The 26,456-nt window shown below is 41.3% G+C and overlaps 1 protein-coding gene across 5 annotated transcripts; it reads left to right on the top strand.

Annotated features, from left to right (window-relative positions):
• The first annotated feature begins 3,091 nt into the window (after positions 1 to 3,091).
• APTX (aprataxin) lies at positions 3,092 to 24,359 on the top strand. Of its 5 annotated transcripts, none has more exons than XM_005903011.3 (8): positions 3,092 to 3,199; positions 14,632 to 14,768; positions 16,093 to 16,139; positions 16,374 to 16,676; positions 17,286 to 17,345; positions 18,224 to 18,450; positions 23,137 to 23,240; positions 24,081 to 24,359. In XM_005903011.3, exons 2-8 carry the CDS (start codon positions 14,636 to 14,638, stop codon positions 24,233 to 24,235), a joined length of 1,029 nt encoding a protein of 342 aa, XP_005903073.1. In that variant the 5' UTR covers positions 3,092 to 3,199; positions 14,632 to 14,635; the 3' UTR covers positions 24,236 to 24,359. The 5 variants fall into 5 exon arrangements, with proteins under 5 accessions (XP_005903073.1, XP_005903072.1, XP_070231577.1 ...); XM_005903010.3 differs by lacking the exon at positions 3,092 to 3,199 and adding an exon at positions 3,206 to 3,717; XM_070375476.1 differs by lacking the exon at positions 3,092 to 3,199 and adding an exon at positions 3,206 to 3,683.
• Positions 24,360 to 26,456: the final 2,097 nt, after the last annotated feature.

A 26,456-nucleotide genomic window follows, 5' to 3' on the forward strand; every position in this document is an offset into this window, starting at 1 on the left:
AGAAACCAACCCAACATTGTAAAGCAATTATCCCCCAATTAAAAATAAATTAATTTAAAAAATGAACTCAAAGCGGATCAAAGACCTAAATGTAAGACCTAAAACTGTAATACACAGGGGGAAAGTTTCCAATAATTTCTTTGCTATAATTCCAAAAGCACAGATGGCAAGAGTAAAAATAGATACATTGGACTACATCAAAATGAAAAACTTCTGTGCAGGGCACAGTTGATAAGAGTGAAAAGGCAACCTATGAAATGGGAAAATATATCTCTAAGTCATATATCTGATAAGGGGTTAACATCCAGAAGATTAAAAGAACTTCTACAGTGCAACAACAACAAAATAACATGATTAAAAATTGGGCAAAAGACTTCAACAGACATTTCTCCAAAGAAGATATACAAATGGCCAAGAAACATATGGAAAGTTGCTCAACATCACTGATCATTAGAGAAATGCAAAATGAAAGCCACAGTGAGTTATTACCTCCCCTCACATCCAAAAAACCCAAATCAGAAAATACAAGCATTGGCAAGAATGTGGAGAAATTGGAAACCTTGTGCTCTGTTGGTGGGAATGTAAAATGGTGCAGCCACTATGGAAAACAGGTGGTTCCTTAAAATATTAAAAACAGAATTATGAGTCTGCAATCCCACTTTTGGGTATATAGCCAAAAGATCTAAAGGCAAGATCTCAAAGAGATATTTGTATAACGATGTTCATTGCAGCGTTATTCCTAATAGCCAAAAGGTGGAAGCAGAGGAATAGTGTAGTGTATGCATGCAACGGAATGGTTTTTAGCCTTGAAATGAAGTTTTGACACAAGTGAATTAACTTTGAGAACATTGTGCTAAGAAGTAAGCCAGTCACAAAAAGACAAATACTGTATGATTTCACTTATATGAAGTATGTGGAGTAGTCAGACTCATGGAAACTGAAAGCAGAATGGTGGCTTCCAGGGGTGGGAGTAGGAGTAACTAGGGAGTTGTTTGAATTCCGGTTTTGCAAGATTAAAAAGTTCTAGAAATAGATTTCATTACAATGTGAATGTTCTTTAAAAAAATTTTTTTTTGGCTGCACCATGCAACTCGTGGAATCTGTTTCCCAACTCGAGTTCCCTGCATTGCAAGCTCAGAGTCTTATTCACTGGACCATGAGGGTCAGATTAAGAATATTCTTAACACTACTGAACTGTACACTACTTAAAAGTGGTTAATGGTGAGTTTTATGTTATTTGTATTTTGCCACAAGTAAAAATCGAAAAAAATTTTATAAAAGAAAAAACCCCAAAGCCCTGAGCATACTAACAAAACATTTATTGTGGGTTATGGCATGCTGCAGTCCACGGGGTCTCAAAGAGTTGGACACAACTGAGCCACTGAACTGATGGTTTGATGCTTTCGCCATCCATCAGTGAATTTCAAATTTAAGCACCTATTAGGAAAACCTGCTGGATTTGTTAAACATATTGCTGGGCCCTGCCAGCAGTTTCTAAGTCAGTAACCCTAGTGTGAGAACTGAATTTGCATTTCTAATAAGTTCCTAAGTGTTTTGAGGCTACTGCTCTTGATCCAATTATTACACTTTTAGGGCTACTATATTAGATAATCTGGAGTGGGTTGCCATGCCCTTCTCCAGGGGATCTTCCCTACCCAGGATCCAACCGTCTCCTGCCTTGGCAGGCGGGTTCTTTATCACTAGCGCCACCTGGGAAGCCCAGCACACACGCAGCACACACATTAGATAATACCACGGGCTTATTTGCTATTATTTTTCTATATATGTGTTTGTGATAAATCTTTGGTTCTGGAGTCCTTGAAAATACCCTTAAGCCGTGCATTTCCTGGGCCAGTAATATGCTATAGAGAAAGGGCTAGACCTAATAGGCTGGACATTTTTGCACAATATATGTTGAATGATCAATTAGAGTAATTCAATCCAATTTTGAATGCAAGACACACATAGGCAGGTCAGGTATTTATAGAAGCAGAGGCTAAGAGAAGCTTAATTCTTTGTGTGAGTGTGGTGCTCAGTCATGCCCAACTCTTTTCTACCCCAAGGACTATAGCCCACCAGGCTCCTCTGTCCATTGGATTTTCCAAGCACGAATACTGGAGTGGGTTGCAATTTCCTTCTCTAGGGGATCTTCCCAACCAGGGATCAAAGTTGCGTCTTCTGCACTGGCGGGCGGATTCTTTACCACTGTGATGCTTGGAAAGTGCTTAATTCTGAGGGAACAACAAAACTGGTCAGGTCACCAGAACAGCCTCTCTTTACCTGGGACAATGTGAACCACATTCCACTGCCATGAGGCCTGTGCAGTCGCTGAGCTGTTCCCTGTGCTCCCGCACTTCCTGGTGTGACCTTAATATAAACCTGCATCTTTTCTGCTAACAAGGGCAGCTCTCCCTTGTTTCCTGGAAGATCCTCCTATTCTGTTTTGATAGCTGATATCTTCATCCTACCACTAAATCTCTATGTAAGGAAACGATATTCGAAAAGAGACACAGTTTTTCCATTTGCCAGAATGCCTTTGAATTCTTGCAGTTCATGACTCTTAGGGAACATCCTGGAACTGTCATAAAAATCAGTAAACATCTCATTCCAACATCCTGCTTTTCTCCTCCCTGACAGCCCCTCAGCCAGTTCATTCAGTGAAGACAGCATCAAAAAAAAATCTTAGCAGGTTTCTCCACTTCTGGCCCGTTCAGAACTTTCTCACTCAGAAAAGGGGAAAGCCGATTGTAGCTTCAAAAGGGTGCGGGAAAACAATGCCACAAGCAGGTACTGTCTACAGCGGAAACGGTGGCTTTAAAAGTAGTGAGCTTTCCTTATGAAGGGAAAATCAAAATGCTGCATGGCTGCCTAAAAGCGGCCACCGAGAGGATAGCTGCCTGAAGTGTCTCCCAATTCAGAGATTAAGAGGTAATGGCTGGGGAGCGGCTTTCGGATAGAGGGGAACTGGGAGAACTCATCGTTTTTTGGTTAACGGCCAGGAACCAAACTTGGACTGTGGCCCAGTTCGGGAACAAATGGGGCGGGCACTTCCCTATCCGGGCATCTGGCGAGATCCTCAGTCAGTCTTCCGACAGGCACTGGAAACGTCACAGGTTGCGCTCCATTTGTCTTGCAACGTCATCCTTCAGCGCCGGAAGTGGAGGAGTAACGTGAGCTTGTCGGCCTCAGCCGTCTCGAGGTAAGGCAGTTGTCGGCCTACCTCGTCTGCCTGCCGTGTTGAGAGCCGTGAGTGTGGGCCTCAATCGAGTCCGCTGCTACCCCTGAGTAATGTTCCCTGAATAACGCTCTCACGGCTCTTTCCCGGCAGGCCAGCAGGCGTTGCTCCATCCTCGGGCTCTAAGGTCAAGGGCTGGCCATTTCCCTCCTGCCGTGTTTCGGCGGCTGGCGGCGCTCGTGTTGGTCTCCACTGCACTTTGCGTTGGTTCTTCTGTGCGCCTGACACCTGAACCTAGCTTAGTCAGAACACAAGCAGAAGAAAGATTAGAGAGTGGGCACTGTCTGACCCAAGGAGGCTTCGCAGCCTGGGGACTTTGTTTTCTCCAGAAACGCTCCTTGAGAGGAACTTGAGGGCCTTCACAGCATCCACAGCTGGCCTTGTAGGAAGACCAGAAGAGTCAAGCCTTTTCTCACGCAGACCAGTGATAGCGGTTCAACAAATCAAGGCGATAATTTCCATGTGGAATTAATGTGGTCCAGGTTTGGAGCCTTTTGAGAATTTGATATATATCGGGAGCCATTAGAACACTGAGGACAGGACTACTCTCTTCAGGGAGACAGAACATTTGTGCCCTGTCACCTTCGTTGCAAGCAGTGTTGTCGGATGATCTTTTAACATTTCCTTATAGCGCCTGTTTTCATCCTACCTTCACTATTAACGAGAGTGGTAATGGTGTTAAATGCTGGTTTTTTGCCAGATGCTGAACTTTTTATATCTTAATTTAGCCCTTGTGACAACAGTGTGGTGTAGAGCCATAATTAATATCGTTTTCCAGCTGAAGAAATGAAGACTTAGCTTAAATAACTGGCCTCAAATTATGCAGTGAGTAGTGGTGGAGGGAAGATTTGAACTCGAGCAGTTGGATTTCAGAGGTCTGGATGTTGTCCACTAATTTATATTGATTGTCTTCAGCTGTTTCTCAAGTGCCCAGACACCCTATTCTTTTGTTATCTGCTATTTTAGGGAGAAAATTGAGTTCATCCGATGTGCTTTCCCTCAAATTTCTACCCTTGCTTTCTCTTCATACACTCGTCAAGGTTGATACCACCTATCTATACCTTTCCTTCAGTATCAGATGATGAGCTGTCTCTTGATCAAAACAAATTTCTTTACCTTTGCTTTGACCTTTCTTTTATATTTTCACCTATGAAACCTGGCTTTCATTTGTCTTTTCTTCCCTTGTCTTATGTCCCAGTCATGTATAAACAAGGTCAGGTTACTCAGATCCCTGCTCCTTATCCCCCAAGCCAGAAAAAAGTTCCTGGTGATCCATCTTCCTTTAGCTCGCATACAGTAACTCTTCTCCTTACCCAGACTTTTTAAAGAGTATTCGAAATTCTGTATCCAATTCCTCACCTCTCATTCCCTTCTGCAGTCTAGCTTTCAGATCTATTATTCCCCTAAAGTTTTATACAGTAGTCACTAGTGATTTATTATCAAACCAAATATACATTCTTTAATCATTACACTTCCCTGGTGGCTCAGACACGAAAGAATCTGCTTGCAGTGCAGGAGACCAGGGTTCGATTACTAGGTTGGGAAGATCCCCTGGAAAAGGGAATGGCCACCCATTTCAGTATTCTTGCTTGGAGAATTCCATGAACAGAGGAGGCTGCTTGGTCACAATAGGGTCACAAGGAGTCGGACATGACTGAGAGACTAACACTTTCGATCATTACTGGATCCTTTTGCTGAAAACATGGTGATATTTTTACTCTTTATTCCTTTGCTTTTCAAGACAGTACACTAAGCTGATGTATTCAACAAACATTTATTGTGATATTGTGATACAGATGAACACATCAAAGTGCCTCCTTCCCTTGAAGAGCTTACATTTTAGCTTTTTTTCCCCCGAGTGCTTCCCTCACCAGTAATTTCTCCTGTGGATAGTCTTCCCTCCTTATCTAAAATGTTGGGTGCTTCCAAGGCTTGTGACTTTGGCCCACTGTTGTTTTTATGCTGTACGCACTGCTTGAATGAGCACATCAACTAGCATGGCTTTAACTCCTTCATTTATGCTCCCAAATTAAAGTGTCAGCTTAGACCTCTGCTGAGTTTCATTCTCACCTCTGGCTACCCTGCTCGATACCTTTGCCTGCTAGTCCCACAGACTGTTCAAATATTGTCTTCTCTGTACTTACTCTTAGCACATTCATCACTGTCTTGTTGATTTTACCCTCTAAGTATTTCTCAAATCTGTGTTCTTTTTTTCATCTGTATTAATGTCTTACTTTGAACCTTCTTTCACCTGAAGTATGATGGCCTTCTAACTGGTTTCCCTGCCTCTAGATCAATTCCCTGCATAACTATTCTTTACACTACCTACCATCCTCCCCCAAATGATCCTTGAAAACAAATCTGAGTCAAAGTCCTGCTTAGTAATGTTTAAGATCATTTAAGATCTTAGTAATATTTAAAGATCTGTCCTTTCGTTCATCCTATCTTTTCTTTCATTAAGCAAATATTTATTGTTTACTAAATTGCAAAATCCATTAGAGCTTCTAAAGTTTGAGCTTCTCAACCCATCACCCAGGGCTCTGCTTCATCTGGACCTGCCTGCATCTCCAGCCTCGTATTGACCTCATACTTTAGGTTGTGGCAGCCCTGAACTGCTTCTTCTTGTGTGTGCACTGTCCTGTTCCTTTTGAGTGGAATCTTCTCTTTGATTCCTTCCTCCACTTCCTGCTCCTCAGCTGATTAGGCTGCCCACTTTCACCTAATTAACCAGTTCATACATAAGCCTCATTTTAGGCCCATCTCTTATAGGAAACCTTCCTTGACACCTTTCTCCAAGGCTAGGTTGGGTATTCCAGCTTTGTGCTCCCATAACACCCTTTGCATGCTGTTGCTGCTGCTAAGTCGCTTCAGTCGTGTCCGACTCTGTGTGACCCCAAAGATGGCAGCCCACCAGGCTCCCCCATCCCTGGAATTCTCCAGGCAAGAACAGTGGAGTGGGTTGCCATTTCCTTCTCCAATGCGTGAAAGTGAAGATGCTCAGTCGTATCCGACTGTTAGCGACCCCATGGACTGCAGCTACCAGACTCCTCCGTCCATGGGATTTTCCAGGCAAGAGTACTGGGTTGCCATTGTCTTCTCCGACCCTTTGCATAGACCAGTCATTATACTTTTCACATTTGTGGCATTTGTTTTTGAATCTCTGTCCTCCACAAGACTCTGAGCATCTCGAAGGCAGGTATGATGTATTATACCTGCATCATATACAGTGAGGCTTTTGCTGTCTTAGAGCTTGCAGTTTATGGTGTTTTACTGGATGGTTTATATTGACAGTTCAGGAACAGCCGTCTTTCTGTGCTCCCCATTTTCTAAAATACTTCATTCCTACAAGTTGGAACTGTAGGCTGAAATGGATCAAGATACTGCTTAAGGTTAGTTATATAAGCATTGTGTCGTCACTGCTTCAGCCTCTCAAGGAATAGTAAATGGGAGCATTATAACGTCAGAACTTTAGGGAGACTGAAGCATCTGAATGTGTGTCTGTAGGGCAGGAGGGGGAGTTCCTCTTATCCTGCAAAAGTCAGCTGTGCTCTCAGCTGCCCATTGGATTCCCTCCTGTCCTTGCTCTTCAGCTATTCTCTCTCCAGGGTCCTTTTATTATTCCTGTGAGTCGTCAGTCACCACATGACTTATTTCCCAATATTTAATGAAAACATGCTTCACTGCTCATTCATCAGTTTCCATCAAGTGCAAACAAAGATCCCTCTGAGCACATAGCATTTAAAAGTGGGGTTTGCCTGTAGCACCATCATCACTTGACACTCTGGGTCAAGGATTTTAGATTTACAGCTGACTCTTCATGCTCTTGCATCAGCTTCTTCACAGAGGAGCTGCCTCTTAGACCTAACACTGGCCCACGTTATGTTAACAGCCTCCTGATGATCGCTGACTAGATTTCTCCACTCCAGCCTGCCTACACACAGCGTCATTTCACCTTGCTGTGCAACTCAGACCCTGGCAGTGGTTTCCTATGGATTGTTAAATCTCATGGCCTAGTTTCTGTTCTTTCAACACCTTTGCCTTTTTTTGGTGACTCTCTGGGGCACTTCCTCCGGGCTGGCCAACTAAGGTCTGCTCGCCCCTTACCCATGGCTTGTCACTGTTGAAATCTGTACTGTCACTTGTGCTTTTTGAAATGGAATGTCCACTCCCACTCCTTTTCTTCCTTATGGTCCCCTTGGCTCTTGACCTTTTCAACTGCACAGTTTCCAAAGCCTTCCCTGACTGATCCAGTTTCTGTGACTGCAAGTTCTCAGCACTCATTTGCTCACTCTGACTAGCATTATCCTATCTTTGTAAATGGTAATGAAACTCTGATGTTTAAAAATGTGGTTTCTTTTCCCTTCCCTCTGGATACAAAGCTTGTGCAGAGGGGCTGATTAAGTGCTGCCTTGCCTGCGAGAGGCATTTCTCGGAGAGAGGACATTAGAGGCTTGAGCATCGGTAAGCTTCTGGAACTGAGGGAAGCATCCCAAAGATCTAGTCCCGTCCCTCTCTGTTCCATGCTCTGCCTCCCTGGGTGATCTCATCCTCTTCTTTCACCCTAAATTCTATGACATATTGATGCCTCGCAAATATATACATTCAATTAAAGGCAAATATTTCCTTTTTGTGTCAGAGCTGGTCATAATTACAGCTTTAACAACCTTTGCTTTTATAAGCCTCTGATTCTTTCTCTTCCTTGAAACACTTTCAGGTTTACTTGAAACTGTGTCTCCCGAATTGCAATTCCTAAGACTCCTAATAAAACACTTTGTAGTCTCAAAAAAAAATTACCTCCCCAGTTCTGTCCCTTCTTTGAGCTTTGTACTGTATATCCCAGCGTGACTCTAGCATCTTCCACAGACAACTTAATCTAATTGTGTTTCAATCTGAAATCATCATATCTTCACTTGTCTTTTTTTTTTTTTTGGTTTTACCCAGAATTCTCTCTCTTTTTTTTTTTTTTATTAATTTCAGATATACACATGCTCCCCATCCTGAACCCTCCTCCCTCCCCCCTCCCCATACCATCCCCCTGGGCCATCCCAGCGCACCAGCCCCAAGCATCCAGCATCGTGCACTGAACCTGGACTGGCATCTCGTTTCATACATGACATTTCACATGTTTCAATGCCATTCTCCCAAATCTTCCCACCCTCTCCCACAGAGTCCATAAGACTGTTCTATACATCAGTGTCTCTTTTGCTGTCTCGTATACAGGGTTATCGTTACCATCTTTCTAAATTCCATATATATCGTTAGTATACTGTATTTATGTTTTTCCTTCTGGCTTACTTCACTCTGTATAATAGGCTCCAGTTTCATCCACCTCATTAGAACTGATTCAAATGTATTCTTTTTAATGGCTGAGTAATACTCCATTGTGTATATGTACCACAGCTTTCTTATCCATTCATCTGCTGATGGACATCTAGGTTGCTTCCATGTCCTGGCTATTATAAACAGTGCTGCGATGAACATTGGGGTACACGTGTCTCTTTCCCTTCTGGTTTCCTCAGTGTGTATGCCCAGCAGTGGGATTGCTGGATCATAAGGCAGTTCTATTTCCAGTTTTTTAAGGAATCTCCACACTGTTCTCCATAGTGGCTGTACTAGTTTGCATTCCCACCAACAGTGTAAGAGGGTTCCCTTTACTCCACACCCTCTCCAGCATTTATTATTTGTAGACTTTTGGATCGCAGCCATTCTGACTGGTGTGAAATGGTACCTCATAGTGGTTTTGATTTGCATTTCTCTGATAAAGAGTGATGTTGAGCATCTTTTCAAGTGTTTGTTAGCCATCTGTATATGTCTTCTTTGGAGAAATGTCTGTTTAGTTCTTTGGCCCATTTTTTGATTGGTCATTTATTTTTCTGGAGTTGAGCTGTAGGAGTTGCTTGTATATTTTTGAGATTAGTTGTTTGTCGGTTGCTTCATTTGCTATTATTTTCTCCCATTCTGAAGGCTGTCTTTTCACCTTGCTAATAGTTTCCTTTGATGTGCAGAAGCTTTTAAGTTTAATTAGGTCCCATTTGTTTATTTTTGCTTTTATTTCCAATATTCTGGGAGGTGGGTCATAGAGGATCCTGCTGTGATGTATGTCAGAGAGTGTTTTGCCTATGTTCTCCTCTAGGAGTTTTATAGTTTCTGGTCTTATGTTGAGATCTTTAATCCATTTTGAGTTTATTTTTGTATATGGTGTTAGAAAGTGTTCTAGTTTCATTCTTTTACAAGTGGTTGACCAGATTTCCCAGCACCACTTGTTAAAGAGATTGTCTTTAATCCACTGTATATTCTTGCCTCGTTTGTCAAAGATAAGGTGTCCATATGTGCGTGGATTTATCTCTGGGCTTTCTATTTTGTTCCATTGATCTATATTTCTGTCTTTGTGCCAGTACCATACTGTCTTGATAACTGTGGCTTTGTAGTAGAGCCTGAAGTCAGGTAGGTTGATTCCTCCAGTTCCATTTTCTTTCTCAAGATCACTTTGGCTATTCGAGGTTTTTGTATTTCCATACAAATTGTGAAATTATTTGTTCTAGCTCTGTGAAGAATACTGTTGGTAGCTTGATAGGGATTGCATTGAATCTATAAATTGCTTTGGGTAGTATACTCATTTTCACTATATTGATTCTTCCAATCCATGAACATGGTATATTTCTCCATCTATTAGTGTCCTCTTTGATTTCTTTCACCAGTGTTTTATAGTTTTCTATATATAGGTCTTTAGTTTCTTTAGGTAGATATATTCCTAAGTATTTTATTCTTTTTCGTTGCAATGGTGAATGGAATTGTTTCCTTAATTTCTCTTTCTGTTTTCTCATTATTAGTGTATAGGAATGCAAGGGATTTCTGTGTGTTGATTTTATATCCTTCAACTTTACTATAATCATTGATTAGTTCTAGTAATTTTCTGGTGGAGTCTTTAGGGTTTTCTATGTAGAGGATCATGTCATCTGCAAATAGTGAGAGTTTTACTTCTTCTTTTCCAATTTGGATTCCTTTTATTTCTTTTTCTGCTCTGATTGCTGTAGCCAAAACTTCGAAACTATGTTGAATAGTAATGGTGAAAGTGGGCACCCTTGTCTTGTTCCTAAATGCTTTCAATTTTTTCACCATTGAGGATAATGTTTGCTGTGGGTTTGTCATATATAGCTTTTATTATGTTGAGGTATGTTCCTTCTATTCCTGCTTTCTGGAGAGTTTTTATCATAAATGGGTGTTGAATTTTGTCAAAGGCTTTCTCTGCATCTATTGAGATAATCATATGGTTTTTGTTTTTCAATTTGTTAATGTGGTGTATTACATTACAGAGCTGGAAGGGAGCAATCGCAGCCCCAGAGAGACATTATCTATAAAACTGTAAGCAGGCTTCTTTGCTAACTAAAACTTCTTGGGGGTCTGGACGGTTAACATCTGCCTAAGAAGGTGCGCCGGTTTTGCGCCCAGATAACCGAGTGGCAGGGAGGCGATAAGTCGCAGCATTGGTGCTCGCCAAACACCTCATCACTTGAGCTGCTCGGACCTGGGAAGAGCACAATACTCAGGCCCAACTGAGTCTGCGCCTCTGAGGACTACCCGAGTGCCTGAACCTGAGCGGCTTGGACCTGGGAGGTACATGCAACCCAGGGCCAGCCTCGGATTGTTCCCGGCGGAACAACCTAGAGCCCGAGCAGTGTGGGCAGGGAGGCTACACGCGCAGTGAGCGGGGGCAGACCCAGTGTGGCTGAGGCACTGCGGCGCGACGCCAGTGTTATTTGCTTGCAGCATCCCTCCCTCCCTCCCCACAGCGCGACTGAACAAAGAGAAGAAATACAGTTCCACCCATCAGAACACTGACACAAGCTTCCCTAACCAGGAAACCTTGACAAGCCACCTGTACAAACCCACACACAGCGAGGAATAGCCACAATAAAGAGAACTCCACAAACTGCCAGAATACAGAAAGGACACCCCAAACTCAGCAATTTAAACAAGATGAAGAGACAGAGGAATAGCCAGCAGATAAAGGAACAGGATAAATGCCCACCAAACCAAACAAAAGAGGAAGAGATAGGGAATCTACCTGATAAAGAATTCGAATAATGATAGTGAAATTGATCCAAAATCTTGAAATTAAAATGGAATCACAGATAAATAGCTTGGAGACAAGGATTGAGAAGATGCAAGAAAGGTTTAACAAGGACCTAGAAGAAATAAAAAAGAGTCAATATACAATGAATAATGCAATAAATGAAATTAAAAACACTCTGGAGGCAACAAATAGTAGAATAACAGAGGCAGAAGATAGGATTAGTGAATTAGAAGATAGAATGGTAGAAATAAATGAATCAGAGAGAATAAAAAAGAAAACGAATTAAAAGAAATGAGGACAATCTCAGAGACCTCCAGGACAATATTAAACGCTACAACATTGAATCATAGGGGTTCCAGAAGAAGAAGACAAAAAGAAAGACCATGAGAAAATACTTGAGGAGATAATAGTTGAAAACTTCCTAAACTGGGAAGGAAATAATCACCCAAGTCCAAGAAACCCAGAGAATCCCAAACAGGATAAACCCAAGGCAAAACACCCCAAGACACATATTAATCAAATTAACAAAGATCAAACACAAAGAACAAATATTAAAAGCAGCAAGGGAAAAACAACAAATAACACACAAGGGAATTCCCATAAGGATAACAGCTGATCTTTCAATAGAAACTCTTCAAGCCAGGAGGGAATGGCAAGACATACTTAAAATGATGAAAGAAAATAACCTACAGCCCAGATTATTGTACCCAGCAAGGATTTCATTCAAGTATGAAGGAGAAATCAAAAGCTTCTCAGACAAGCAAAAGCTGAGAGAATTCTGCACCACCAAGCCAGCTCTCCAACAAATACTAAAGGATATTCTCTAGACAGGAAACACAAAAATGGTGTATAAATTCGAACCCCAAACAATAAAGTAAATGGCAACGGGATCATACTTATCAGTAATTACCTTAAACGTAAATGGGTTGAATGCCCCAACCAAAAGACAAAGACTGGCTGAATGGATACAAAAACAAGACCCCTACATATGTTGTCTACAGGAGACCCACCTCAAAACAGGGGACACATACAGACTGAAAGTGAAGGGCTGGAAAAAGATTTTCCATGCAAATAGGGACCAAAAGAAAGCAGGAGTAGCAATACTCATATCAGATAAAATAGACTTTAAAACAAAGGCTGTGAAAAGAGACAAAGAAGGTCACTACATAATGATCAAAGGATCAATCCAAGAAGAAGATATAACAATTATAAATATATATGCACCCAACACGGGAGCACCGCAGTATGTAAGACAAATGCTAACAAGTATGAAAGGAAAAATTAACAATAACACAATAATAGTGGGAGACTTTAATACCCCACTCACACCTATGGATAGATCAACTAAACAGAAAATTAGCAAGGAAACACAAACTTTAAACGATACAATAGACCAGTTAGACCTAATTGATATCTATAGGACATTTCATCCCAAAACAATGAATTTCACCTTTTTCTCAAGCGCACATGGAACCTTCTCCAGGATAGATCACATCCTGGGCCATAAAGCTAGCCTTGGTAAATTCAAAAAAATAGAAATCATTCCAAGCATCCTTTCTGACCACAATGCAGTAAGATTAGATCTCAATTACAGGAGAAAAACTATTAAAAATTCCAACATATGGAGGCTGAACAACACGCTGCTGAATAACCAACAAATCACAGAAGAAATCAAAAAAGAAATCAAAATTTGCATAGAAACGAATGAAAATGAAAACACAACAACCCCAAACCTGTGGGACACAGTAAAAGCAGTCCTAAGGGGAAAGTTCATAGCAATACAGGCACACCTCAAGAAACAAGAAAAAGTCAAATAAATAACCTAACTCTACACCTAAAGCAACTAGAAAAGGAAGAAATGAAGAACCCCAGGGTTAGTAGAAGGAAAGAAATCTTAAAAATTAGAGCAGAAATAAATGCAAAAGAAACAAAAGAGACCATAGCAAAAATCAACAAAGCCAAAAGCTGGTTCTTTGAAAGGATAAATAAAATTGACAAACCATTAGCCAGACTCATCAAGAAACAAAGGGAGAAAAATCAATCAATAAAATTAGAAATGACAGTGGAGAGATCACAACAGACAACATAGAAATACAAAGGATCATAAGAGACTATTATCAACAATTATATGCCAATAAAATGGACAACGAGGAAGAAATGGACAAATTCTTAGAAAAGTACAACTTTCCAAAACTCGACCAGGAAGAAATAGAAAACCTTAACAGACCCATCACAAGCACGGAAATTGAAACTGTAATCAAAAATCTTCCAGCAAACAAAAGCCCAGGTCCAGACGGCTTCACAGCTGAATTCTTCACTTGTCTTTTATCCCCATATTATGTCTTCTATGTATTCCTCATTTTGGTTAATGAGTATTTCCAAATTAAACATCTTGGTTGGTGTCTCCCTTGTTATTCCCCCAGTGCAGTCAGGAGTAAGTCCCCTTCACAGTTTTTCCTGGCTTTTTCCTCTTCATCCTCTTTGTTCAGGCCTCTTCCCTCTCCCAAATTTCTTCTCTTGCTCTTCTACTGATAACTCTGTGTGACCATGAAAGTTGTTTTACAAAAGTATCAGCACCTGTAGTAGTGTCACTGCAAGTTGTGTATTGAATAAGGGTGCTATAATCACACTTTAGAAATAGTAGGTTTGTATGTTTATTATGACAATCTTCTGGCAGATGGCAGTACAATGTATTGTTCCAACATCAGTATGTTATGACAGTTAAGGACTAGAAACCTTGATTCCTGTGGAGAACATCCTCTGTTCTTGTGTCCTCAGTTCTCGTTCAGGCAAACTTCTTGTCCTTTAAAACCAAGTGTAAATATACCTTCCCCATGAAGCCTTTTTTTGATACTCCCTACAGGAGTCAGTCGTTCCTTTCCAAGGGCAAAGGCCATATGGCTACTCCCTTCTTATAGTAGACATTGCATTATGTTGTAATAATTGGTATATGAGTCTGCCCTGTTGTACTCTAGGCCCCTGAAGGATAGGGACAGTGTTTCATCATTCTTTAATCCTCAGCAGGTAGCTTAGTGTCCAGCATGTAGAGTATGTCAATAAACATAACAAATATTTGATTGCATAACATGATTCAGGCACAGAAGTAAATATTTTACCCACTTTGCCTTCTTTAATCCTCATGACACCTTCATGAGTCCTGTTATTATCACATTTTATAAGTGAGGCAATTCAGACTAGTGAGGTGAAGCCACTTGCCTCGAGAATGAGCAGCTGGTAAATGGCATATGTGGTGGTGCTGGGGTGTGGCCCTGGAGGACATGTACTAGTTTTTCCAGTGCTTCTTTTGTGTTTTGTCACTCAGAGTAATGATGCGGGTGTGCTGGTTGGTGAGACAGGACAACCGGCACCAGCGAATCAAACTTCCACATTTGGAAACAGTCATGGTTGGGCGCAGCCCAGAGACCAAGATCGCCGACAAGAAGTGTTCTCGACAGCAAGGTAATTGGTCACAGGATTGTGGAGATTACTGTGTTTGGTTCCTTCAGATAGTGATAATCAAAGATGCACTTTTCCTGAATGCTACTGATGAAAACCTTTTCTGCCCCAAATCAAAACTCAGCAACTGAGCTCTTTTGGCTGATGACAGGGCTCTGGGCACTCCTGATTCCACCCTCTGAAAGTGGGTTCATATTCAGTGTTGGGAGCAGGCAGGTTCCATCCTGTTCTATGCGGTGGTGGAGCTGAGTCCTTGCTCCGCTTTGCCCAGGGAGGTTCCTCGTTGGGCAGGGAGACAGCTGAATTCTGGGATTTCTAGGTTGAAACCATGTCTGAGAAGTGATGGTTTCATCCTTTACACTTTGCCATACACAGAGGGAACTATCATTAAAAGATGATGGCACCTGGCTCTTGGAATGTCTTTTCTGGAATTTAATGAAATGAAAGTCCTTAGGAAGAATCTTTACTGTGTGCCTCATTTTTTTTTTTTAACCTGTAAACTCCAGACGTGCTCACTGCTACCAGGTCTCCCCCTGCAGTGTGTTCCCCATGACAGGGATTCTTGAGACTTGGAGTCTGCAGCAGTGATTCTAGTTTTCCCCACATGTTAATATAAATGGGCAAAAGATACCGCTTCTTGCTCTCTGTCACCCTTGTCATGAGAGCAGCTGTAGGGGTGTGTATGTCAGCCCATCCACTGCCTGTTCTCCTTGGAGAGAAGCTGGGATGTCTTTCCTTTGCTCCCTGTCTCTTGCCAGAATTTTTTTTGTTCACATATCTGAACCCAAATGTTTGGTGTTAACTTCTTCCCACACATGCTCAGACTGTTCTGTCCCAGCAGTCCTCTTTCTAGAATAGTTTCTGCACTCCTCCTACCCAAGGCCAGCTGAACTTCAGTTTCCCAGGAATGTATCTTTTACCTCTTTCTCTGTTGAAGGTTTCTGATCATGTCATGTAATAGGATAAGTCTGATTTGATCCTGAGCTATAAGAGCTTGTGAGGGAATTGGGTTCCATTCCCTGATTTCAGAGCCTATGATCCCGAGTGGGTCAAGGGCTCTGAATTAGGGAGACTTGTGAGGATTCAGTGACTCTGCCTTATAGAGATACTAGCAGTGCTTGAGGGAGCGTGTACACTGTTGGGTACTGTATGGAAGGACCTGGAGCCCTAGTCCCCTGAATAATGAATGATTTTGCTCATAGGTCTTTGAGGAAAACCCTTGTCACATTGCTTCCTAGAGGGAGGCTTCATTGTCTTGTAGGGATAATAGGATCAAGTTGCTGGTTCTTCATGGCATTTGGGTTTACCTTTTTTCAATCTCTTTCAGTACAGTTGAAAGCAGAGTGTAACAAAGGATATGTCAAGGTAAAGCAGGTATGTCTATTTGTATCTTGGACTTCCATGTTCTACTTGATGATTGTCTTATACTGTTGACTTTAGAGTGTCTGTGCCAGCCAGTAAAGGCTCCTTGGTCATGTGTGGAAATGACAGAATAACAGAAGTGAATATTAAGCATAGTACTGGGCATGTAGTAAGTGGTGAACATAGGAGTAGCTATATTACTAATGATGTTACTGCTATTATAATTATTTTCTGGTTATTCCATAGGTAGGGGTCAATCCCACCAGCATTGACTCAGTCATAATTGGGAAGGACCAGGAGGTGAAGCTGCAGCCTGGCCAGGTCCTCTACCTGGTGAATGAACTTTATCCGTATATTATAGAGTTTGAGGAAGAGACAAAGAGCCCTGGCCTGGAGTCACACAGGAAGAGAAAGAGGTCAGGCAGTAGCGATCCTACAGAAAGGGGTGCTGACCCGGAAGCTGAGCCCAGCACAGGACTGGAACCTGGGAGCAACCCTCACCAGCGCTCTGTGCCTCCAAAGAAGGAGAAAGATGCATCCATCAAAAAGGTGAGGGAAGAGTGCTGGCTGGATAGGTGGCATGGAGAGTACATAAAATGTAATGTTGCTTAATTGTTTTGTACGCAGTCAAGCCCAGACACGTGTGAGGGATTATTATGATGAGAGAGTCACTTGTTTATGTCACCAGTCATTGGGATGAATATCCCTTTGTGTACTTTTCTCTTGAATTCCTGAGGTAAGCCACTTGAAGGTAGGGTGAAATGGCACTATGCTTCACATTGAGCTACTAAAATAGGACAGTCATCTGTCTCTCTATACAAGGTTAACATTGCAACACACTTCATAGATCCTGTGATTCGCATCCTGATGTCAAAGTGGAAACTGAGGCTATAGGTGAAGTGGGAGAGGGGAAAGAAGATGCAATTCACATTCTGGTGTGTCCAGCTTCTGTCTAGACATGCAGCTCTGAATATGGGAAGAGAGTGGGAATAGCTTATGGTTTATAAAGGAAAAGATTGAGGTAAAGGGATTAATTTAATTCTTAAAGACTGACCTTATTTCCAAGTTTGGTTGGACGTTGCTGACATCCAGTGTTAACTAATGCCAAATTTAGCCATCTTGTTTGCAGTGTACACTGTCTTTTTTTGTTTGTTTTAGGAATCCTTGGGCCACTGGAGTCAAGGCTTGAAGATTTCTATGGAGGACCCCAAAATGCAGGTCAGAATAAATTTTGGCATCAAAATACTTTTCACATTGTAAATGATCACTCCACAGAGCTACAAATGAAATCCAAGGAGATCAGTCTTTCTGAATGAGATTTGTTTTATTAGGCTGTTTTGTGAGATCAAGTGGCTTGTCTCATTGTCAGTAAGTTACAACTGGAATTCTTTAGAGAGAAAGCTAAGTTTTTCAAATGAGTATCTTCTCTGCATTGTCCCTCCTAAACTTCTGGGTACTATTATGGGATGTTGTGTTAAACTTAGTGTAGTCCCTTTCGACAAAGTGTCAGTTACTGTATGGTGACTATAGACCGTATGTCTACTGTATGGTGACTATATACACTAGTGACAGTGTATAGTCACTGTATGGTGACTATACTGTATGGTGTTATGGCTGCCCTGGGATTAATAGACATCATCCTGGGAGGGGTCTGAGTTCTTAAATGACATCCTGGGATCACAGGGGGCAAGATCTGATAGGGCTTCTTGGAACACATGTGTGTGAGTCGTGTGGTCTGCTGGGCTGGAGTGGAGAAGAGTGCATTTGAATTCAGACCTGGGGGCTTTGCATCAGTTCCTCAGCAACTGTTTTGCAGTGTGCCTCTTTTCTGTGCTCTGTGTGTTGTGGTGACTGAAAACACAGACAGGAGTCAGCTAGGTCTGTGTTGGGATTCTAGACTTCCCACTTGGTAACTATGTGACCTGGCACATGACACAGCTTATCTGAGTCTCTGTGCGCTCATCTGTCAACATTGGGATAAGACCCTCTTCACAGGATTGTGGCAGGAGTTAAGTATGTTAGTGAACCTGACCGTACCTGGCACACACAAGATGTCCAGCTGACGTCTGTTTCCTTCTCTTGTGCCCCTCTGCTAGGTTTACAAAGATGAGCAGGTGGTGGTGATAAAGGATAAATACCCCAAGGCTCGTTTCCACTGGCTGGTCTTACCTTGGGCCTCCATTTCCAGTCTGAAGGCTGTGACCAGAGAACATCTTGAGCTCCTCAGACACATGCATGCTGTTGGAGAGAAAGTGATTGCTGACTTCGCTGGGTCCAGCAAACTCCGCTTCCGATTGGGCTACCATGCCATTCCCAGCATGAGGTAAACCTTGTGGGGAGTGCTGGTGTGTTCTGGTTCCATCTCGGCAGACAGATGAATTCAGCCTGGGTCTGCTGAGTGTGCTGGTCACGCCGAGGTTCAGGGGATTGGGTGGGGTGTTTCCAAGGCAGGTGGGCTGAAACTTGCATGCTTTTGCCTGACTTGCTTGCAAGCCTTAAGTTCCTACTTCTGCTTATAATTTGATAACATACAGTTCTTTGTTCTTCTCAAATGTAAACTCTGAGAGCCTAACTTACAAACCAGATGAAGCAGCTTTATTACCTTCAGTGAAGAACTGTCACTTGACGGTAATAAAGTGACTTTTATCAGATTTTTCAGAAGTATCAATAACCTCTAAATGATTAGGGACCATTGCTTTGAAGGAGACAAGCCTCACTGACTTCTTTCATGACAGCTTAGATCTCAGATTTAAGATAAAATGAGAAAAAAAGTGTAGAGACGGTTATCCTTTGGCTCATACCTGGAAGGATTCAGAAAGGAATGATTGATGCTTTTCAAAGAATGCAAGCAAGGCAGATCTTCAATTCTTTTGAGTTAAGCAACAAGATAAGAGGACTAATGGGATTTCTGAGTTTTTATTTTGGGGTGTTTTTCTTGGGGGGGTGTAAAATATACATAATATAAAATTTACTATTTTAACAGTTCAGTTGCATTAAGTAAATTCACAGTGTTGTGCGACCATCACCACCATGTATTTCTAGAACCTTTTTTCATCTTCCTCATCTACCCCTCAGATCCCTTTCCCCCAGCCCCTTGCAACCACCATCCTACTTTCTGTTTTCATGAACTTGACTACCCTTCACTTTCACTTCAGGTACCTCATGTAAATGGAATTATATAGTACCCATTGTTTTGTGGCTGGCTTGTTTCACTTAGGATAGTGTCATCAAGGTTCATCCATACTGTAACGTGTCAATTTCTTTTGTTTTATTTAACCACCCAACATTCTTTACATTTTATTAGGTGGATAATTGTGACTTAGGTTACTGGGCACTTTAACACATGAAATTTTTGTGCTACATTTTTTCCCCATCCATACTCTTTGTTTTAAATCGAGGCATAATTTACATCCAATAAAATGTACAGTAAGATCTTTAGTTTAATCAGTCTTGACAAATGTGTATGCCATGTAACTATGACTGTGATCAAGATAAAGAACACAGAACTTTTCTATCATCTCCCAGGAAGTTCTTTTGTGCTTCTTTTTCTTTAATCCTCCCCTTAACCTCCAAGTGCTGTTCTCGTTTTTTTCAGCCTAGATTAGTTTTGTCTGTTCCAGAACATCATATAAATGAAATCATACAATGTCTACTCTTTTTCTGTCTGGCTTTTTTTGGTCAGCGTAATAGATTTTGAGACTCATGCATGATGTTGTGTGTATCATGGATATACTTCATTTTTTTGTTCTTGTGTAAATACCTAGAAGTGGAATTGCTAGGTCTCAGGGTGGAAGTATGTTGTATCTCATTTAAAAAATATTTTTAAATTGTTAAAACCTTATTCACAACTATAGGGCAGAAAGTCACGCATGATCCTATTCCCCTTATGCTGCATACCTCATGATGACAGCCCTTGACCACAGAACCTTTTTCACATAGCAGTCGTGGTGTCCACACCTTTTTCATATAATGGATGCTGTTGTGCTAAGGAGAATGCTAAAGGCAAGAGCTGCGACTGGTGTGAGTGGGAAGCAAAATGAGCAGTAAGTTGTCAGGCACATATCCTTTTATGATCACTCTTTAGAAGTTTGAATAAGTTAAACCTAGGAAGGAAAAAGTAACAAATATTTTTTCTATTGTAAAAGTAATATATTTTCAATTTAGAAAATATAAAGTATGAAGCAGAACAAAGATCTTCCATAATATCACCACTAATTAAACTCTAGACCTTATTCGAATTTCAGCCATTATTCTTTCCTTTTTTTTTTCGCTCCAGGATCCCACATTGCGTTTATTTGTTGTCTCGCCTTAGTCTCCCTGATCTGTGACAATTCCTCCTCCTGTTCTGGTTTTCATGACCTGGACACTTTTGATGAGGACTGGCTAGTTGTTTTATGGGATGGCTCTCAATTACAGTTTGTTTGATGTTTTTTCATGATTAGATTGAGGTTGTTTTTTTTTTTTTGCCAAAATACCCCAGAAATGATACTGTGTCTTCTCAGTGCATCATATCAAGGAGTGCATGATGTCGATCGAGACAGTTTGTTGCTCCTGATGTTCACCTTGATCACTTTATTAAGGTGGTGTCTGCCAGGTTTTTCTACTCAAAGTTGCTATTTTTCCCTTGTAATTGATCAGTATCTTGGGGGGAGATGTTCTAAGATTATGCTACTAAATTTTTTTCTCCTCAGACTTTGGCCCAGTGACTTTAGCATCTACTGGTGGATCTTTTCTGCAACAGTTATTATGGTAGTGTTTACTTCATGGTAACTTTATGTTTCCCTCCTTCCTTCTAATTTATTAATCAGAATTTTTCTGTGTGGAAGAGTTGTTCTTTCTCCCCCATTATGTATTCTATACATGTATGGACTCAATGGATATTTATTTTATTATATAGGTTTTAATTTAATCTGTCTCTGTTTAGTTTCTTGCTCATATTGTTCCAGCGTTGATCATTGGAAATTCCTTTAGGTTGGTTCCTGTATCACTCTGACATGCCCCAAACATTTTTTGAGCACATCCTTTTTTTCTGGCCCCTTACTTTTTGTAACAAGGTATTCTACGCTTACATTTTTCCTGTTCTAGCTCTGGAATGAACCACTTCTCCAAAGAGCCATAGTTCCTTTTATTGGAGAATGACATAAACCAAGACTAGATCACGAGGTTTCTATAGAGAGAAATGGTTGGTTCCAGAGTGTCTTTGCTTCTAGGTTCTCTCAGCAGATGGAACTAGGAAATAGAAGCATGAATCCAACCCACACAGATACATACATGTCTCTATTTATTTCTCTGTTTACCTACCTGTGCATGTGTATGAAAAACGTGAATTCATGCTGATACTTCTGATCCAGTCCTGTTCCACAGGTTCATTCTTGTCTTTCCCTTTCCTTTTTTGTGATTTCTTTCTCCAGTAGTGACAAATTTGGCTCTCATTAGCTACAGTTAATTCACTTATGTATTCATTCCCAGTATAAACATAAAATAGTTGCAGAATTGCTTATCCACACTCACGTGAGAAAGACATTTACTCACTAGAGTACAGTATTTGTATAGCGTTCTTTTTATCTTCACAGAATCAAATCAAAATACTGTTTTCCAAACTTAATTAGGTTAATTATTTTCTTCCTGACCTCCTTCAGTGTAGTTCCCTTTTTATTTTTAATACAGTTAGTTTATTTGTTACTGCTTGTATTCCATTTTAAATTCCCACAAGGTACTGGTTTTGATGATTTATTGGAGGAATGTGAAATATTACTGATTCTGAGTCAAAGCTTTATAGAAAGTCATCCTTCTTGGTTTAACAAATCCTAAAGAGAACTGTTGGTTTTCTACCTCAAACCTGTTTTTCCCTTAAGCTTCTTCATCCCAGCAAGTGGCACCTCCCCAAACCCATATCTAATCCATTAATTGTTCCTGTTGGTTCTGTTCCAAAATATATTTAAAATTGGACTGCTTCTTGTCATCTCCACCTGTATAGCTCCTGTCTGAAACATGATTATTTTTGGTTTGGACTGCTGTGGCAGCCTCCTAACTTCTCTCTATATCCATCTTTCGCCTTCCTACAGTCCTTTTCCACACAGTAGCCAGAGTAATCTTTTAAAGTAACAAGCAGATAATAGCACATGTGTGTGTGCCGAGTCACTTCAGTTGTGTCTGACTCTATGCAACCTCATGGACTGTAGCCCACCAGGCTCCTCTGTCCATGGGATTCTCCAGGCAAGAATACTGGAGTGGGTTGCCATGCCCTCCTCCAGGGGATCTTTCTGACCCAGGGGTCGAACCCACATCTCTTATGTCTCCTGCCATTGGCAGGTGGCTTCTTTACTACTAGCACCACCTAGGAAGCCCAGATAATAGCACTCCCCTGGTTAAAATCCTTCAGTGGTTCCTCAGTATGATTGGAATAAAATTCAAACCCTCTGTCAACCTATAAGACCCGTTATGATCCAGCTCCTCCCTAGTGCCTGCTCCTTGTTTCCAGCCACTCTGGCCGTTATTTTCTTTCTGCCACTCAGTTGCACCAAGCTCTTTTTCATACCAGGGCCTTCACACGTGGTCTCTCCACTCCCTGAAACTCTTTCAGATCTTTGCTTTCTCAGTTCAAATCTCTGCCTGGGAGAGGTTTTTTGTGAACATCCTAGCTACTTAAGGAGACAGCTTCTACCCCCTAGGCACACTATCCCATCTCCCTGTTTTGTTTTTTCTTAGCATTGTTGCAGGAACATTTTGAATCTTGTTTATTTGTTTACTTATTATTTATCTCCCTTCATTACAGTATAATTTCTATAAGGAATAGGCCTTTCCCATTTTGTTCACTGCTAAATTCCCAGTGCTAGAACAGTGCTTGGCCCTAGTAGGTACTTCATGAGCAGTAAATATTCTTCAGTGACTAGATGAATGAATGGAGTTAAGTGGAAACACTGTCAATATTTTGCATATTCATACTCTTACTTTTTGGCATTTTGATTATGCTAGCTTTAATTGTAATTATTTGTTTCCTCTCAACTAGCCATGTACACCTCCATGTGATCAGCCAGGATTTTGATTCTCCTTGCCTTAAAAACAAAAAACACTGGAATTCTTTCAATACTGAGTACTTCCTTGAATCACAAGGTAAACAGTATTGTTTAATTTTTGCATTTGTTTTAGTTTCTCAGCTGTTCTTATACTTGATTCAGTTGTTTCCCTAAATAATAACTTGGCTTCGAAAACTCATGTACAAGTTTGTGTTGCCTATACAGAGAACCCCATTAACAGAAACTGGATTGTTTTGGATTTTAGTAGGATTGCCACTTTGCTGTGAGCAGCCTTCTTGGGGGATGTAGAATGCTGTTATATCAGAGTCAGAAAAAATCAATGGGGGGCTTAAAAGGTTGTCCAGAGAATTATTGGAGTTCATGGATCTGAAAGCTCTGAATAGTTTTTTCTTTCTTTTGCCAGCAACTGGGAGGAGCTTGGTGGCTGCCTTCTGTCAAGAGTGGCTACTTAATAGGGGAAGCCTGTCTATATGTAGAAAGGAAGAATTTTCCATTGTGTATACTGTGGAACTTAAGTATGCTGGAATGTTAATGATGACATAGGCTAACTAGTGGTAAAGCCCTGTGATAATAAGCCTTTGACATAGTAACATGGATTGCTTAGAATGTATCCTAAAGGAATGTAATTATCTCAGAAATAGATTGCTCAGGGAACTCCCTGATGGTGTAGTGGTTAGAACTCCATGCTTTCACTGCTGAGGGCCCGGGTTCAGTCCCTCATTGGGGAACTAAGATCTCACAAGCTGTGTGGTGCTGCCAAAAAAATCAAACAAACGAAACCCATTGCTCAGATTTAGAATCTGACCAAGCATATTTTCCCAACAGTTAATGTAACCTCAGGTTTACTCTGTTTAAGGATAATTTTTGTATCTTGACTTTCCAGAGTAGCTGGACTCTGAACATTTTTCCCTTGCAGCTGTGATTGAGATGGTGCAAGAGGCTGGCAGGGTGACCGTCCGAGACGGGATGCCCGAGCTCCTGAAGCTGCCCCTCCGTTGTCACGAGTGCCAGCAGCTGCTGCCTTCCATCCCTCAGCTGAAGGAGCACCTCAGGAAGCACTGGTCCAAGTGATTCTGCGGAGCCTGACCTTCTGCAGCACGTGTACCGTATTGTTTAGAGCAAATTCCTGGCACCTGTTCTGGATTGCATGTGACTTTTCATTTCTTGAATTAAAACATGCGTTTTTTTCTTTTTTTACAAAGCTTGTTGTATTTCTGAGTGGCCGCAATATGACGTGACCTGAAATAGTTCAGGAATTAGGAATTAGAGTTTGTCATGGGTGTGTTTTCTGCTGAGGGTGGCAGGGATAGGCCTGGCCCACCATCTCCAGGAGTCACGTCAGGTCTGACTAATGGGGGACAAAGCCTTGTTCAAACTGACCAAACACAGGATACGGAAGCAGAGAGCTGCTTATAAAGTCCTGTTCTTTACATTTATTCTCTCTCCTCAGAGGTAGGTGGTGCCATTTTATCAGAGCAGACATAATGATTTCTTGTTTACCCCGAAGGCACTGATTGTTCTCTGATCCTAATCTGGTCTGTAATATTCTCCCTCTTTCCCTCTTTCATAGGGGAGACTTCGTTTCTTCTGTCCCCTTCATTCCTTCCCATCATCCAAATGCTTCTTTCTCAGGAAGCCTGTCTTATCAGTTCTCCTTCACTCTGAGCAAACAGCTGGTGACAAGGTACAGGGATGGAATTTTCTTCTAATGTCAGGAGTACTTGGATGGTAAAGAAATACTCAGCAATATGTTTGTTCCATTTCAGGGGTCAAGTCTTCTTGGTTGGCCTGCTTGGATCTGTTGTCTGATTAGGTAATTGAAAACTATCGGGAATTCAGCTAATAGTCACAGAGTCAGTTCTGATGCACAAAAAGGTAGTTGTTGAATGAAAAAGTTGCATAGAACCTCATGGTTTCACTTTTCCCTCAGAACAGATTTGGGTAGAATAGTTGGATTAAGTTGATTTTTTGGTTAACATCAGAACTAAAGGTGAAGGGAAATCTAAAACATTTTTGAACAATTGTTGATCTATTTGGTGATGTGATTTTTTTGCTCTTGTTTGTAAACCACCCCCCCCCAAAAAAAATCTTCTTAACAATAACTTCTCTCTGAAGAGAGGAAAACCTCAATCCATGGAGACCACATTTGACCTTGTTTTCTTTCACAAATAAACAAGATGCCATAGTGGTTTTTTGGTGACTATGAGTACAGTTATACTTAATAGTAATTAATGATTACAGCAGCTAACACTTGTCCAATTTCTTTGTTTCTGGTATTATGCTTAGTACCTTTATCCAAATCTTCTCACGGAGTGTAACTCTCGGGTAGGACCTATTGTTATGCCCCTCTAAAGGATGAAGATCTAAGTATCTATAAAAGGTCCTGGGCTCCATGGTTGGTCTTGATTCTAGTGCACAGAACTCATTACATTCCCGCTCAACTGAACAGTAAAATGTAGTACTAACCAGCAGGTGTCATAGGCCTGCAGGGGCCTTGGGCCTGTGCTGATCATAACTTTCCATGACTTTTGTTGATTTCTCTGAGGCCGGTCAGTTCCTTTGAAGCCCTGTTTGTCCAACATTCTTCATCTATGTCCTCTGTTCCTCTTGCGCTCCAGGAGTGTAGTCCTTACCTTGTCAGCCCAACTTATCCTTAGTTCCTTCTGTCTGGCTCAGCTATGGACCTTTGAGCCTGTGCAGTTGTCCTCTGCTGCACTGATGCTTCCTTACTTTGTGGCCCATGGCCTTCTCCCCTGACTCAGCTGTGGAAGGGATGTGGCTTCATAGCTTTTCCTTCAGAGTCATCAGGTTATTAGGCACTGTAATGCTTGTTGGATAAGAACAGACTCTGGATTCAGATCTGGGTCCCAAACCTGGCTCAGGTACTCAGAGCTGAGGGATCTTAGGCAAGTGACTGACTTTCCCTGAACTTCAGGGTGACAAGGATTAAATAAAATAATCCATGTAGAAGACTTAGCATAATATCTGGCACAGAGAAGATAACTGGAAGCCTCTGCTTTTATTTTGTTGAGGGGAGTGGTGGGGATGGGGAAGGGGTTCGCTTGATCTAGCCCCGTCTCTACATCTGAAGCCTTTAAGCCCAGAGAAACTGTTTGTAAAGGTATAGAGTATGCCTTCTATGGACTCCTGAGATCACAATTACTAGTTTATTTTTTTTTTAATGTAAATATTTGGGTTTTACCCCAGAAGTATTGGATCACAGTCCCCTGAGCCTATGGATCTGCACTACGTAACAAACATTTAAACTCATAATAAAGTTTGAGAACCATAG

Source organism: Bos mutus, chromosome 8 (assembly GCF_027580195.1).
Source record: "Bos mutus isolate GX-2022 chromosome 8, NWIPB_WYAK_1.1, whole genome shotgun sequence".
In the NCBI taxonomy this organism is placed as follows: Eukaryota; Metazoa; Chordata; class Mammalia; order Artiodactyla; family Bovidae; genus Bos; species Bos mutus.